Source organism: Nilaparvata lugens, chromosome 13 (genome assembly GCF_014356525.2).
Source record: "Nilaparvata lugens isolate BPH chromosome 13, ASM1435652v1, whole genome shotgun sequence".
Taxonomy (NCBI): Eukaryota; Metazoa; Arthropoda; class Insecta; order Hemiptera; family Delphacidae; genus Nilaparvata; species Nilaparvata lugens.
In genome coordinates this window covers 15,840,420-15,858,588 of record NC_052516.1, presented here as the reverse complement: position 1 = coordinate 15,858,588, position 18,169 = coordinate 15,840,420, and the positions used below count along the sequence as shown (strand labels likewise).

The following is an 18,169-nucleotide window of genomic DNA, read 5'->3' as shown; positions in this document are numbered from 1 at the left end:
AAATAAGGAGAATGGAGAAGAAATAGCGAATGCGAGAAGTGGAAAAATTATAAAAAGTAGCTGGCAACACTGTAACAAATTATAGAATAGACATAGAAGCTCCGATATTTCAAGCGAGAAAATAAGGGAGAATGGAGGAGAAGAATAGCGAATGCGAGAAGTGGAAAAAAATATAAAAATAGCTGACGTATGCCAAGTGAGAGATGGAGTAACCATTTCACCCAAGATATCCCAGTTTATTACCCAATAATTGCTAAAATACTCATCAAACTCAGCAAGTTGAGTGCGAACGTGTGCGTTTCACTCTCTTATCTCAATTTTATCTCTCTTTCCATCGCCGTGCATTTGGCCAATTGCTGGAATTCCCCACAAGAGCAGCTGTTGGCACCGTATACTTTATAGGGTAGAGTAGATAAGATACTCGGGGCCCCAAACTGACTCCAATATATTTGATAACTGAACGGCGCGTATAAAAAGTGCCGTAAAGTGAAATTCCATTTCCAAAGAGGATTAAATTGAAGATAATGAAATTTGATAGCAGTGGTACGAGTGAGAGGGGTGTGAAGGGGAGGGGTGAATGCGTTCAAAGATAAATTGAGAAGAAGATGGAGAGAAGTAGTGGTTTGATAGAAAGAGAGAGATATAAAGAAAGAGAGATAGAGAGAGAATGAGAAAGTGGAAGCAATCGGAGGATTGAGAGAGATTAGATTAGATTAGATTTATTTATTCATGTATGTTACAATATTTACTGCCTTATACACTAGCTTACATTAAGTGACGGTAATGCTAATTATTCATCGAATTTTACAAAGTATAAAAAATTAATCAATGGTAATAAAGATCAAATGCTATTAGAATAGCGATAGTATAAAATTGTAAATTAACTTCATAAATCGGCGGTGTTTCAACAAATAATTGTCGATTCTCAAAGAAGTATATAAAATAATATCCTCCCCATCAACACACGACCGGGAGAGAGAGAGATATAGAGAAAGAGAGACAAATAGAGAATGAGAGAGTGGAGGAAGCAATCGGAGGATTGAGAGAGAGATAACATGGGTAATGTAGATGTATTAGTGTACATATGTAGATGTGATTAATGGAAAAATAGAGAGAGAGGTGGGAGGTGAATAGTATGTCTAACGGAATGAAAAAGAAAGAGAAATATTAAAGACAGTTTTGGGGAATATAGACATATTGGAATATCTGATAGAGAGATAGATCGTTAGAAGAGTAATAAACGAAGAGAGTGTAGGCCTGTGTCAGAGAGACAGGAAAAGAATGGGTATTTGAAGCAAGAAGTCATTCAGTACCAAGAAAGTGTAAGTTTCATATTATTTTCTCAAGTACAGTAAGTATCTGTAAGTACTTCTCTTTTCTCTCTTTCTCATCTCTCTTCTGTAAGTATCTTTCTTCTCTCTTCTCTCTTCTCTCTTCTCTCTTCTTCTTCTTCTTCTCTCTTCTCTCTTCTCTCTTCCTCTTCTCTCTTCTCTCTTCTCTCTTCTCTCTTCTCTTTTCTCTTCTCTATTCTCTTTCTCTTCTCTCTTCTCTCTTCTCTTTCTCTCTTCTCTCTTCTCTTTCTCTCTTCTCTCTTCTCTTTCTCTCTTCTCTCTTCTCTCTTCTCTCTTCTCCTCTCTCTTCTCTCTCTCTCTTCTCTCTCTCTCTTCTCTCTTCTCTCTTCTCTCTTCTCTCTTCTCTGTTCTCTCTTCTCTGTTCTCTTTTCTCTCTTCCTCTTCTCTCTTCTCTTTCTCTCTACTCTCTTCTCTCTTCTCTCTTCTCTCTTCTCTCTTCTCTCTTCTATCTTCTCTCTTCTCTCTTCTCTCTTCTCTCTTCTCTCTCTCTCTTCCTCTTCTCAATTCTCTCTTCTCTCTTCTCTTCTTCTCTCTTCCCACTCTCAGTTCTCTTCTCTCTTTCAATTTTCTTTTGGAACAAATGACTGAAACTGTCCGGCCCTAGACCGATCACATGACAACCATCCCTCACCCATTCCACCAATATAAACCTTTAAACCTGTTATAGAACGAATTGTATATATATATTATATAAACTCATGTTATTTCAATTATCCACTGCATACCGCTGTATATTACTGAAAGTTGATAATCCTGATCTACTTTCAGCCTACTTCATTTTATTAATCAATTTATTTGATCTTATCTACCTATATAATTATTTTACTTTATCAATTTTCTGTATTTTTTCTTAAATATTCATATTGATTAAAACCTTTACAATATATCCATTAATAAATAAATCCTTAGTTTAAATAATGAAATTAACGTTTTGGTAGAGAGTTAGTGGGGAGGATATTTTTAATATTCTTTCCAAAGAATGGACATCGATATGTCCAAATCTCCGCCAATTTATGTAGATGCATAACAATATAAGTATTATCTATAGTTATTATATTACAAATTGCTTTTTCGTATCATATACAGTTCAATAATTATTTTCTTAGTCTATATTATGTAAATTCATCTATAATTTTGCTGTAATGTGAGCTATTGTATATAAGTGTCAATCAATCAATCAATACTCTCTTAAATCTCTTCTTCAACAAGGAATACTCTCCAATAGGATTGAATCAATCAGATTGTCAACAACACCATTATCATCATCATCATCATCATCATCATCATCATCATCATTGACAAGATGAAAGTTCTCATCAATGCAATCAATCGAGGGTTGTTTGTACAGGATAGGCGTAGGAGGATTGATTGGTGGCGAGGGGTAAGGTTCAGAGTAGGGGTACTGGTGCGGAGGGGAGGGGGTTGAAGTCAGAGTAGGGGTAGATTGATGGCAGCAGAGCAAAGTCGGATGTTGTAATTTTTCCGGTTAGGCGCACGTAAAAGGCTGGACACTAATGAAATTACACCCTTTAGCTCACAAACACACACATTCACACAAACACACACACACACACACACACACACACACACAACACACACACACACACACACACACACACACACACAACACACACACACACACAACACACACACACACAAACACACACACACACAACACACACACACACACACACACACACACACACACACACACACACACACACACACACACACACACACACACACACACAACACACACACACACTCGTAGAGTTGTGAGACACAGCTGAGTGAAAAAATAGGTTGCGACTAGGGACTAAACTGACGTTTTCACCGGTGTGGCATTCACTGCATCAAGATTTCAGTAGATCTGGGAATTACGCCACTATAGTGAGGTCCACATTATAATGGCAGTGTACGATTGACAATACTGTTGCTGTCCTTTTCTATCATACAACAAAACAGATAGCACTATCTCTCTCCCGCTTTGCAATGTTGTCTATTTGCCAGAATATTTTATATTCACTTTTGATAGTGACTGTACAAAACTGAACAAACCATATTCTCAGCCGCCATTTTTTTTCTTAATTCTATCAAAATACTTAAGTACACAAGTCGTATAATTGATTTAAAATGTATTTTTGAAACAATGAAATAATTTTTAAACATTACCTTATTAGAAACACAATTAAAAATACCTGAAATGACATTTTAAAAGTTGATAACTAACCATCCTAGACTTAATCCATGCTTAAGTTAGCCTACCCGTATAGGTTAGACCTACTCGTACCGGTATAATTAATATTGAAAAGTTATTTCTGAATTAATCCATTGAAATTACTTATTTTTAAATAGGATTTCTATTTTTCTATTATTTTTAAATGAAATTGGAATAGAATACCTACAAATAACTCAATTTCTGTTGTTTTGAAATTCAGATTGTTGTATCACAGCTTTTTAAATTAGCCGCCATTTCAGGCTTGTATAAAAATAAGAATCTGATCTCAGTCATGATAGCAAATTTTTGAATCAAATTATAAAAAAATATTTTTTTTTGATCAATTTGACATTAAATTGATTATTTTATCAAGGAAATGATAATTATTATTAGATTAATTCAAAGGGATGAATTGAGTAACACTATGTACAGTCAGTTGCCAAATGGAGAGACTTGGCAACATTTTTCTCCTATCTTTCTTCACTGCCATTATAACGTGGATCTCACTATAGAGTTGTGAGAAAAACTTAGTAAAAGAATAGGTTGCAACTATAGTGAGGTCCACATTATAATGACAGTGGAGAAAGATAGGAGCACTACGTTGCCGAACTTCTCTCTTATCAATGCCTTCTATAGACGGTAGCTGATACAGGTTTAATTATTATTAAACGAAATTCCAATTGAATGCTGTAAATCACCCCGAAGACTTCTGCTACTGCAAATATTGACAACGGAGTAAACAGCTAGATGGAAATTCGATGAGCGCTACTATTCAAAAATTATTTGTCAGCCCGGGAATCGAACCCACTACCTCCTAATTGCCGGTCAGGAATGCTTACCCTTACACCAAACTGACAATCTCTGGATAGCAGCGCTCATTTTATACAAAGCCATAGTGGCCAGCCAGTCTACAGATGCAAATAATTATTTACTTCCATCTTTTATTCAACTACGAACCCGTTTTCAAGAAAATAGCGAAAACCCCTGTTTTTGACAACATTTTTGCCATTTTAGCCGCCATCTTGAATCGCATTTGATCGAAATTGTTCGTGTCGGATCCTTATACTGTAAGGACCTTAAGTTCCAAATTAAGTTTAATCAAATTAAGTTACACACACACACACAACACACACACACACACACACACACACACACCACACACACCACACACACACACACACACACACACACACCACACACACCACACACACACACACACCACACACACCACACACACACACACACCACACACACACACACACACACACACACACACACACATACAGACCAATAACCAAAAACCACTTTTTTGACTCAGGGAAACTTGAAACGTATAGAAATTTAGAAATTGGGGTACCTTAATTTTTTTCGGAAAGCAATACCTTCCTCACCTATGGTAATATGGCAAGGAAAGTAAAAAGATCTAGAACCAGCCCGGGTAGGCAACTTCAGTACGTCTGGTTTTCAGTAAGTACAGTTCTTGGTGTGGTTTTCAGAATATCCAGTGGATACAGTATCATAAATTTTATTCTAAACTTATCAAATACCGCACTTTTAAACTAGTAGTTCTGTGAACAGTAGACCTCACGCAGTATTCTCATCCACAAGTACCTGATTGAAAATAATTATAGACCTTATGGAAATACAGCAATAGACTGGCTTCTCCACACATCTGTGTAATAACTTGTTAGCTGATTTATGATAAATAATTCTATAGTCTGATCTTTACTCTAATATTGATGTATGAAAGAGGCTCCTCTCTCCTTTTATATTATCCTTGAAATGCAAAATTTTCAAAAACCTTGTACATACGTCGATGCGCAATTGAAAAAGGAACATACCTGTCAAATTTCATGAAAATCTATTACCGCGTTTCGCCGTAAATGCGCAACATTTTTGACCAATTCTGGTCAAAATTTTTTTAAATTAATATTATACAATAATAAATGCACCAGTCACTTATTTTACTTCTACCTCTAATTTTATTTTACTTAATTCATTCATAGCTATAAAAAATCAAATTAACTGAAAATAATTACAAATTAGTTTGCAGTTTACGATCTTGATTTGTAACCTCCAAACATAACACAATAAGCAGACAGCAGTTTTGTGATAAACAAGCGCCATGTTGTGACGTCATCCGACTGGAGGTTTGGAAGAACTGTTCACAGTGATTCCCTCCCCGTTGCCAATACATTAGTTGGATAGAAGCATACCACGCAACAAGTGGTATGAGCAGCAGTGTGACTTATGTGTTTGCCTTATCAGAGCCATAGTAGTAGTGAGAAAAGGATGGTTGATTGACATCAACTCAGTTGATGGATCAACTCAAGAGTACTTTCAACTCAGTTGATGGATCAACTCAGGAGTACTTTCAAATCGGTTGATCTATCATTCCACCAGTACTTCAAGGTAGGTTCTACTCAAATATGATAGTTCACTTCACTTGTGAAGTGAGTTCACAAGTGAGTTCAATTCACTTGATGTTCTAGAACCTACCTTGGAGTACTGGTGAATTGATAGTTCAACCGATTTGATAGTACTCCTGAGTTGATGTCAATCAACCATCCTTTTCTCACTACTCATAGTTAAAAGGGGTCTGGCAAACGACTCTGCAACGAACATCTATTTATGGGCGAGTTGTTAACTATTGGCTCTGTTAACTATGGGTGACTTTATGTAACGACTCTGCAACCGGGCATCAAACATTTAAACATTAAGAGAAATGCCAAACCGTCTACTTGAAACTTGGACCTCACTTCGCTCGGTCGATAACAGTAATATATCGCCATTCAAAAGCTAAAATTCAACTCTCAACCTTCAACTAGTTTTTCTCTAACTCATGTTCCTTAATCCCCAACTAGTTCGCAACGGTGTAGCTGACTGTATACCTACTGTTTATTTACTCTGTAATCAGCCTGCAACGAAAACTTGATGCCATGGAAACTTGTCGTACCGAATAGCTCAACTTCCCATTTCTTTCAGTATTTCCAGGACTGATAAAAAAGGTACTTGACGTTCTAAAAACTTGACGTACTGATGTGCTCCCTATCAAGTCGGGCGTTTAAATCATGCGCAAAGAGTTTGTGTAATTCGGCTTCGACTTGACAAATGAAAAACCCCATAAATTCCACATCTTAACTACCTCTGAGGTATTGAGGGTACAGGGCTTATTTGCAGGAGTATAGACCAATTTACAGTACAAGTCAACTTAATAACAACTAATAACTAACTAACTCTACATAACAAATGCAAGCTGATCAATGATTTTTTTTAAAGTACGGACTGAAGACTTATAGAACTATATTGAAAGTGAAATGCAATTCGAATCATGATTGTTTATTATCAAGTTTTATGTACTCAAATCAGAGAAGTTTGAACAAATAAACGTCCATTCTCAGAAAAACTTGTAAAATGTACTTTTCATCAACACTCTTCAATGGGTTCATCAAAGAGCTAGCTCGTCATAATAAGAATCAATTAATCAATGAATCTTCCGAAAATTCAGACATGAGAGAAAGTGCTATTTCCATGAGAATGAGTAGGGGTGTGTTTATTCGTTTCTGCTCGCCGCGTCTACACCAAAGTTATTAACAAAATGTTCATTTCTCCATGATACACATGATGAGCAAAAGTGTTTGTCAAGTTCCGTTCAATCTAATAGAATCTATAAGGACGGAAAAATAAACATTTTGCTAATAACTTTGACGTAAACGCAGCTTTAGTTATGTTTATGTTTATGTTTCAAAAATGTAACATAAGCTCCGAAAACTTTATAATAAATTGCATTTTTGTTAAATTTGTTACAATTCCAAATGAATGATCTATACCTATTCAGCTATACATATACAACTTGAAACCAGAATTTTTGTAGCTGCTAAATTTTATAAATTGATGACATTTTGCAGATATTCTGCATGTTTTACAATATTGTTCTCAGTTTCTAAAAATTTAAGAATCAATATGTGAATCTATCCATACAACAAGGAAACCAGAATTTTTGTAGCCGATACATTTTTAGCACGGAAACAGAAGCAAGAGTACTCATATATAACGTGATTTAATGGCTGATCTACCTGAACAACATGGAAGTCGTTTGGATAACAACGATGCTAATAATTCATGTTTTGCTTTCAAAATTCGTGAAGCGTGGACATGATTATCTCCCTCCCCGAGCAAAAGCAAGCATTTCCCGGAATCTAGCACTAACAAGCGCTATGTAGGAACCCTGATAGACAATGGGAAAGCATTAGGGCTTGTTTTCCCAACCAGAACACAACATGGTGGATGGCATAACCCCTCTCACTCACTCACTCACTCAAACAATCAGTCACTCACTTAAAACAATCATTCTCTCTACCTCTCTCTTTGACCCACAATATCTTCCTCATACTCATATTTTCACTCATTCCCTTACTCACTCACTCACTCTTTCACTTCCTCCTCTCTCTTTCTCTCAATTAATTACTCACTCACTCACTCACTCATCCTCTCTCACTCAATCTCATATTAACTCATACGAAGGGTAACGCTCCAGCTCAAATCACTCATCTATATTTATATATAAAAATGGATGTATGTTTGTGAGTTAGTTTGTTTGTTCCCTAAAGACTCGAAAACTACTTGACAGAACGACAGGCTTTGGGGATATGTTGTGTAAATATTGGGGATGGTTTATGACCAGGAATTTTAATAGGGGGGCTAATAATTATTATTTATTAATCCATTTTACAGACCTATGTTTTCGAAATTTTCGGCCGAGCGGCTACCTATAATTTAGCATCTAAAGTTACCAGCTGTATAATAAACACGTCACCCTGTGATAAATTGTCTACTGGTATTAAAACGGTAGCTTAGAGTTGAAGATAGTGTAGTTGATTGGTACCAGCTGTAGATAATCGTTCCTAGAAGATCTATACAAATAAATTATCACTCCCCTATCATTGAGAAACTGGAAAATGTTGGAAAAAATTATTCATCTCATGAAAGAGGAAGTTCATATTGCATTCATTAATAATTACTGGAGAATGACAGACTAAATTAATTTTTTTTTTCAATTTAACTTAGCTTATATTCATCTTAAAATGGAAGATGGAAAGAATATGGAATTCTGTGTAATTCATCGTACATCGCATATTTCCTGGACCATCTATTGGCAATCAACAACTATGAAAACATTAAATTCATCTTTGAAACACTGATTTTACCTACCGGTATCTATTTTTTTAATTCAACACTTTACTGATAGATATTACTACCAATTGATTGAGAAGAATATGTTTTCGGAGTAGTAAATGCTGCATGATTAAGCACATAGGAAGTCCTTATGGAGATGTAAATGAAAATATTGATTGTCAGATAAATTTCATGATTCACCAAATAAAGTCAAGTGTGACATGAGATACATTGACTTTTTGGAGGTACGAAGTTCGTCGGGTGAGCTAATTCTATAATTATATTTTTAGTATTCTTAACCATATAGAACTCAGTGTAGGCTGAGCTCAAATTTTTAAACCTTAAAAGGCCCTTCCTTGAAAAAATTATAATTTCAAAATTCTATCAACTTCGAATTTGAAATTGATAGGTACTAATCAATGTATTTCAATGTAGGCTACATGGATAGTTGAACAATATTAGCACAATCAGTTACTCGATTCTCAACTTTCACAATATAGGCTAATCAAAGTTTATCAACTTCCAACACTCTTTATAGTATTATTTTCAACTTCCACAATATAACTTTATATAATTACATTAAAAAGATTATTTTGCTCTACATGTTGTTTTCGATAATGATTCCAATAAATTGATATTTTGGAAATAAGTCCGGATAAGGTGATTATTTCGTCGAATTTGATGTGGGAAATTAACAATTTTTTCAAGAGATATTAGGACCCATTCATTCAGAGCATCAATGTTTGATCGATATTCGCTCCCATGAAATATTATCTCCAAAAAAGTCATTTTAGAACTTATTAAACTGCATCCTATCATATTCCGATTAAATTATAGTTTGATAAATTCCACCCAGGCGTTGAATTTCACTTTTTTCTTCTGTTTTCGATATCAAATAGTGAGATACATTTCAGTATCTCACTGATCTGACAGAAATGCAATTTTGAACGAGTTTCTATACTGACAGTGGTCTATTTTTCTTGTAAAACATTTTGTTTCGTGGTTTTGTTGTGTCTCTAGACTATGATTCCAGATTTTATTTGACAAATTTAATCTGGATCAAGAATGAACTTCGAATTTCTTTAATAATATAAAGAGTTTTTTAAACAGTCTTGACGGTAAATGTTTTCTCAGTTTGAATCATCGCGGGCAAAGCCAATGTCTGTCTCCCATAAAGCGCATGCGCAGGCTGAGAGCAGTAAATATTTTTGCCTGTAGGGGTCGTTGATCGAATTTTATACACAGAAAAACTAACCAACAAAATGTAAAATGTCATTACACTGCACTCAGTAACTTTGTTCGTTAGTATTTTACTAAATTCTAACTGAAAATAATGTTTTTCCCAAGCTGACCAATAACAGTAAAACCCATCATTTATGAGGGTGAGTTTGTTTCCGTCACAGATCTAGAATAATAGAGCATTTTATTGTTTTACTGGGGATGATGAATGCTCATCGTCTGCTTATTTATTGATTTAAACTCTTGAGATTAAATTTTGTCTTCTAAATAGTAGTTTCTATGAAATTTAAGTTGCAATTTGTTTTGTATATTTTGTGAAATTGACTAGCAGGCTTGAAAACTATTGAGTTTTCAACTGTATTACAAAATTTTATTAGGTTAATGTGATGAGTGCAGTACTGAATTTTTTAAATTCTCCTAATACAAACATTCAATTTATTTGAAAGATTCATTCTAAACTTCTATTATGAATATTTTTGATCAATGTCCTACATATTTTTGGGATTGGTACATCTGTTATAAGTATAACAAGTAGAGATTCATTGAATTTGGCGGTTACCGTACAATAACTTGTAAGTTACGTACAGTACTTGCTGTGTAGAACATGAGATATACTTTTGAATTCGCACCAGTTACAGTTTTATTGTTATACTTGGTTATGAGGACATAATTCTAATTATTATTTAAATTCAAATGTCGGTCTATATTCCAATCATAGAGTAGGTAAAGAAAACTAAGTAGCCTATATTATTATTTCTGATTTCAATATTCGTCCAATATAATTATATATATCCCTTATAATTGGTTTGTCCAAGAGGGACTAGATAAGCTACTAAATAACTGCATGCAATACCATCTAAATACTAAGTTTTGATTGAAGAACATTGAAATATAGACCGACATTTGAATATAAACTTTCAATTTGTAAAATTATGACAAAACCATTTATTAATATAGAAATATATCTAAACCATTATAGACTAATCTTGTTACAGATTTTCAAAAACCATCAAACAGGTTGCCGAGTTCTTGAGATGAGTTTAGAAATGGTTGTTTTATTTATTCGCAAATTTGATTAGGTTCACCAAGTTATATCTACTTTTAATAAAATCTGTAGTTTTTGACAATTTCTTAGTCTTCTTATATAATATGAATAATTACTACAATATCAACTTCTCAACTACACAAAAAGTTATATACTCTACAATTTTGTTAAACAATTAGAGGAAAATAATTAGAGTTAAATGAGGGTAAGTTATAATTTAAAATGAGATAAAAGCTTAAAGCATGCACATGTTTACTCTAAAAACCCATGAAATTTTAATGAGGAAAAAACAACATTGAGTTCATTATTCTGAATGATTAATAAAGTTATTAAGAGATGTAGGTCAAAGGTCTCTTGGGTTTACAAAGAGCTTTCACCTACATTGGTAGGTCTATTGAGCATAATTAAGTAACCATATCCTATATAGAATATAAAGCATCAGATAGACCCAATTGAATGAAGGTCAATTTCATATTGTATGATGATAGATCATTGTCTCAAATAATTCAGGTTCAGTTTGAAAAGATTTAGCTGTATTTTACTGCTAAATTATTTAAGAAAGTCATTTCAAGTTGTGTACAGAAAAGTTCAGTTATGTTCTGGATTTAGAACCAGTAAGCCCTCCCGGCAAGTCCTGGAGAAGTAGCTCAAAATGCCACTGATATTCTGTCAACTCTTCTATCAAAATATTTTATTGGAATCGACATAAAATATTCCATATGACTTTCGCATAAATTTGCCTCCTCGTTACTATCGGTCAAGTTCTGTCGTAAATTTGTCAAACTCTTTAAATAAGGATGATTGATACAATCTATAGCATATACATTATTCATAATTATATTGACCACGTATTCTTTCTCGCCTCATAAAGGATGAAGGAGTTAGTGAATCTTATTTCCAATGAATTAGATCTGTATAATGATTCAATGATTTTGTCACAGCCACAAAATACATACAGTACATTGGGCCATGTCATTACAATAACTTTTTTGTGTAGTTAAGAAGTTGATATTGTGGTAATTATTCATAATGAATGAAAAAGACTAAGAAATTGTCAAAAAACCACTGATTTATTGATAATTAGAAAGACCGGTTTCGGTTATTACACCATTGTCAATCTCTGATAAACTGTTTATAAGAGATTGACAATGGTGTATAAACAGTTTATCAGAGATTGACAATGGTGTAATAACCGAAACCGGTCTTTCTAATTATCAATAAATCAGTGGTTTTTTGACAATTTCTTAGTCTTTTTCATTCATTACAATAAAATTTCAATACAGAATTACAATAACAATACGTAAATAAAGATAATACACAACATGCAGTGCAAGAGCAGGCTTCAAAGCTATTCGGTTTTTCACAAAAAAATACAGAAATATCAATAAACAATTACTAAACTAATGGTTCAAAGAATGTAAAGTTAATTGATGTAAGCATTGAAGAGTTATCGTCGAACATTAACTCAACCCTAAAAACTAACAAAAACTCGGCCCACAATTTGAAATACGTAAGTCGATACGCTCGTCCAATTAGAAAATTCTGGATTACTCTTGGAAATGACAAAACATGGACTTAGCCTGTACATTCTTGTGCGCTTGTGAAAAGTAGGAACTCGCTAGGCTTGTTCAATTATAATCCTGGATATTTATTTATTTCTTTCATTGGCAATTACAGATCATAATTATAATAAATATAATATGATTGGGAGAAGACAAGAGGCATAGCCCAAAACTGTCTTCTCCCAAATTTTTACAAATAAAAGTTTCAAAAGAGAATAAGGTTAAGATTTCACTTCCACTTCAAAAAGTCCAATTTCCACTTCAAAACTAATGACTAAACTGAAAATTTTGAATTTTGATAGCCTATTTAAAAACTGATTGAAAACAAAAATATTTCACTCAAATCTCTACAAATTAGACATTTTTGAGTAATTTTGCAAAATTTTGAGCCAGAAAAGAAACACAACTTCACATACTCTTGGAAATAGCATAAACATGGATTTAGTCTGTAAATTCTTGTGACATAGAGCCTCAAGTCAAAAGTAAGAACTCGCTACGTTTGTTCAATTAGGATCCTGGTCTTATACTATTGGAAATAGTGTAAGCATATGTTGCCAGAGAGTAATGACCATTTTAATGTGGATGCGTGTTAAGAGTGAGTACATCATTAGTACTAGTGCTATAACCTCGTTTGGGTGTGGCCTTTAAACACGTGGTGTGGAGGGTTTGGGGGGGTGCAGGGTATCTGTCAGTCGACCTGTTTAATAGTGGCCTGGCCTATTGTTCATAACAGACCTTCACAAATTCAGGGCGGGGTTGTAGGGATCGATAGTGTTCTAAAACTAGTCTTCAAGTCAGTTGATGAGTGTGTCTTGTCTTCAAAATTATGTTTGATTTTGGATAATTTTTGAGAAATACTATTGAGATTTATTTGAAATAAAACACATTAGGCTATGTTGTTTTTTTGTATTTTGATAGTTTTATTCATAAAAATTAATAAAAACTTGTAGAACCCTTTATTATTAAAAACTTTAAATCATTTCAACGACTAAAGGGTATATAATAAAGGATACTACTAGTTTTTATATTGTTTTTATTAATAATTTGTATGAACTTGAAAATGACCTAAGTTAGGGTCGAAACTAGTCGTTGAAATATTTTAAAGTTTTCAATAATAAAAGTTACAAAAAGTTTTTATATTGTTTTTATTCATTTGTACAGAAGTAGCGCATATAAGTCAAGTGATTTATTCATACATAACTATGACATAAGATATAACATAACATATTCATAAGTTTCAATGTTAATAAGCAATATCGGGGCACCGAGCTTTGCTCGTTATTTTTATTTATTGATAAACAGAACACAATTCTCTAAAATGATCGTGTTTAAATTTCACTATATGTCATCTTATGAATTTCGGGGATGCGATATTTTGATTTTTCTCATACTCACTCGCTCACTCACTTTTTTACTATCCGCAGCTGTTTCAGTCAAGGATGAATTATCCTTTTAATGTCCTTCAGTGAGTTTCCCCAAGGACGAGACCTAGTGCAATCGAATTTTTATATCATAAACCTACTATGTTCCAAATTTCGTGAAAATCGTTAGAGCCGTTTTCGAGATCCGTTGAACATAAACAACCAGATATAAAAATACAAATATACGGGAATTACTTGCTTAATATAATAGGATGAAACAATATCATTATGTAACACTTTCACATCAATATTTCTGATAAAATAATAATAAATTAGTCGTTATTCAACTAATAAAACCTTCAATATTTTAAACTATTTATTAATATTTAAATCTTTGTTTTAGGTAGTTTAATCGATGGATGATTGGATTGCGGCTCTCAAGACAGCAGCAGCAACAAGAACTAGCCAACAGGTACGAAACAAAAAAAGAATAATTAATTTAAAATGATAAAATAAGATAATAATCTATTAAAGATTCCCTTGTTGGCATCAAGTTGTTGGATCTGAAGGTAGATAAAATAATTATAGAGGATAGAGATCATTTTCAATTCGATTCATTATTCATTTAATACTAACGGTTGAGCCAATAGCATGACATTAGATCTAGCCAATAGGACGGCCTGATAGGTTTAGTCACGAAACCAAAGCGACCGCCGCTCTAACGAGATTAAATTCTGGCAATTAGAGAGAGACCGTCGCCTCAATTAACAACAGGTTTCCCTTCCGACACAATTGCTAATAAATTAGTATGTAGTTTGCTTCCGTAAGAGGCTAACGACCCTCTGCTTTGGTCATTCAGGATTAATAGGGGTTGATAACGGTAATTTTAAATGGAATCCCAACACATTTTGAAATAACGGGTTGAATCACCTAATTTCTCACTTGACAAATTTGTTTAGGCTATTCATTTCATTGAAATCACAATATCAAATTAATTATTTGGAGAGAATCAACAGGATAAAACCAAAACTGTATTGGGTTTACAATAAACTGTATAAAAACTGTATAATAAACTGTATTGGGTTTAAATTAATGATTTGGAGAGAATCAACAGGATAAAACCAAAACTGTATTGGGTTTACAATAAACTGTATAAAAACTGTATAATAAACTGTATTGGGTTTAAATTAATGATTTGGAGAGAATCAACAGGATAAAACCAAAACTGTATTGGGTTTACAATAAACTGTATAAAAACTGTATAATAAACTGTATTGGGTTTAAATTAATGATTTGGAGAGAATCAACAGGATAAAACCAAAACTGTATTGGGTTTACAATAAACTGTATAAAAACTGTATAATAAACTGTATTGGGTTTACAATAAACTGTATAAAAACTATATAATAAACTGTATTGAACTGGTTTAAATTAATGATTTGGAGAGAATCAACAGGATAAACCCAAAACTGTATTGGGTTTTATAATACACACTCGTATTATTGACCGAGCGAAGTGAGGTCTAAGATTCAAGTCGACGGTTGTCTATTTTTCTCTCTATGTTTATATGTTTTTTGTTCATATTTATGTTTGTATGTTCCGCATTTACAGCGAAACGCAGCAATAGATTTCCATGAAATTTGACAGGTATGTTCCTTTTTGAATTTCGCGTCGACGTATAAATACGATTTTTTTGAAATTTTGCATTTTAAGGATAATACAAAAGGAAAAGGAGTCTCCTTTGAACGCCAATATTGAAGTAAAAATCAGACTCTAGAATTATTCATCATAAATCAGCTATCTAGTGGACTTTTTTTTTTTTTTTTTTTTTTTTTTAAGATTACGTCCTAAAGACTCCAGTCATGGAGTATAAGACAAGTCATGTTATTACATAATAATTCTAACACTAAGTAGTTCAACCTAGTTTAGGTTTGAAAGGAATTCTTGTACACTATAAAAAGCTCTATCAACTAAATATTTTTTAATTTGTTTTTTTGAAAATCTTCAAATCATCATTACTTTTCAAGATTTGAGGTAGCTTGTTATAAAATTTCCTACCAATATAATCTGGTTTTTGTTCAAATAACCTACTATTGTGACCCATTATATGATAATCTGCTCTGTTTCGCGTATTATACTCATGAACATCTGAATTCTGGATCACACCACTCGTTTTCACATGCATTACAACTTCATATACATACAAAGATGGCACAGTTAATAGACCAAGCTTTTTAAATAAAGACCTACAAGAGTCTAACCTATTCACTTTCTCTATACATCTGAGTGCCTTCTTTTGAATCTTAAACACCCTGTCCATATTTTGTTGAGATGAATTACCCCATACTAAAATAGCATACCTAATATGAGATAGTATAAGTCCATGGTAAGCAGTTAACAGTAGTTTTTTATCATTCAGCCTAGCAAGCTGCCGCAGGACAAATACCCCAGATGATATCTTATTACATATCCTCTCAATGTAAGGATGCCATGTTAATTTCCTGTCCAATAAAATTCCCAAGAATGCTACTTTCTCTTCTTGGTCTAATTCATTTTCCTCTACAAACACATTTATTTCTCTATCCTCTACTGAATTATATTACTTTTGAATTGTAGAATTGACATTTCTTACTATTTATTGTTAATTGCCTTTGCTTCAAGAATTGGACAATTGACTGTACTCCAGTAAAAGCATTTATTTCTAGACTATCTAATAAATAATTGTTAAAGATAAGCGATGTGTCATCAGCAAACAACAGAGCTCTGTGATCTTTTAACTCTTTTGGTAATTGGTTCACATACAACAGAAACAGTAAGGGACCCAGAATTGAGCCTTGAGGTACTCCAGCCTGGACCTCCAGTTTTTGAGATTTAATTTTTACTATTTCATTCCCATCCACCTTGGTAAGCTCAACACACTGGTTTCTACCTATGAGATATGATTCAAACCATTTTAGTTCTATACCATTCACACCTACAGTTTTTAGTATTTCCAATAATATTCTATGGTTCACACAATCAAAAGCTTTGGATAAATCAAGAAATATTGCGGCTGCCTTCTCACCTGAATCTATTATATCTATTAGTCTTTCAACAAGGGATACTATTGCAGTCTTAGTAGATTTCCCTTTCTGGAACCCATGCTGTTCATCACATATGAAATTAATTTCTTCCAGGTGCATCAATAGCCTATTTAAAACTACTCTTTCAAAAATTTTACTTATTACATTTAGAATACTAATGGGTCTATAATTTTCAACTCTTTCAGAATCACCGCTCTTGAAAATTGGCAAAATTTTTCCTTGTTTCAGATCATCAGGGAAAATACCCTGCTCTAGTGAAGTATTAAGGAGATGCAATAAAGGGTCCAGTAATTCATTTTCACATTCTTTTAAAATTTTGCTTGAGACACCATCCAATCCTACTGTTTTTTTGTTATTCAAATTTTTTATTATTCTTGACAACTCATCTCTTGATAATGGATGAAATTTAAATACCTTTTCAATTGGCTCAGCATTTAATGTAGTTGTATTATAAGTATTAGTGTTCAGTGACTTTTGGAGATTATATGCAACCTGTTGATAATACTTATTGAAAAAGTTACAAATGTCTTTACTATCATCCATATAATTTCCATGTTCATCGATTATCCTAGGGACATTAGTAACTATATCTTTTTGAGCTGCTCTCCTATTTCTATTAATTACTTCCCAAACAGCAGAGTTAAAATTGGTACTAGTTGTTAATATTTCAGCTGTTTTCTTACACTTAGCTTTCCTCACTTCTTTTGCATAGTTTTTCTTTAGACATTTGTATTTGACTTCACTCGGAACATCCCTCACTAAATTAAATTCCTCATAAGCTTCCCTAACAATATTTCTTTGAGTAAGAATATCTTCAGTTATCCATTCATCTACTTTGTTTAATTTACTTTTTACTTTGACTTTTTTTATTGGACAGCATACACTAACGTGAAATCTTAGAGTATCAATGAATTGCTTATTTTTGTTTTAGGTAGTTTAATCGATGGATGATTGGATTGCGGCTCTAAAGACAGCAGCAGCAACAAGAACTAGCCAACAGGTACGAAACAAAAAAAGAATAATTAATTTAAAATAATAAAATAAGATAATAATCTATTAAAGATTCCCTTGTTGGCATCAAGTTGTTGGATCTGAAGGTAGATAAAATAATTATAGAGGTTAGAGATCATTTTC

The 18,169-nt window shown here is 33.2% G+C and overlaps 1 protein-coding gene across 8 annotated transcripts in view; it reads left to right on the top strand.

Annotated features, from left to right (window-relative positions):
- LOC111052380 (diacylglycerol kinase eta) overlaps positions 1-18,169 on the top strand; it is a 260,041-nt gene that overhangs the window by 109,375 nt on the left and 132,497 nt on the right. For 4 of the 8 annotated variants that reach the window (XM_039439907.1, XM_039439904.1, XM_039439899.1 and 1 more), the window contains exons 1-2: positions 10,009-10,127; positions 17,967-18,035. In XM_039439907.1, coding sequence (XP_039295841.1) covers positions 17,979-18,035 — 57 coding nt within the window. In that variant the 5' untranslated portion in view covers positions 10,009-10,127; positions 17,967-17,978. Of the gene's footprint in view, positions 1-9,995; positions 10,128-14,355; positions 14,425-17,966; positions 18,036-18,169 lie in introns of those variants that run through there. The other 4 variants (XM_039439906.1, XM_039439901.1, XM_039439900.1 and 1 more) reach the window with 3 other exon arrangements.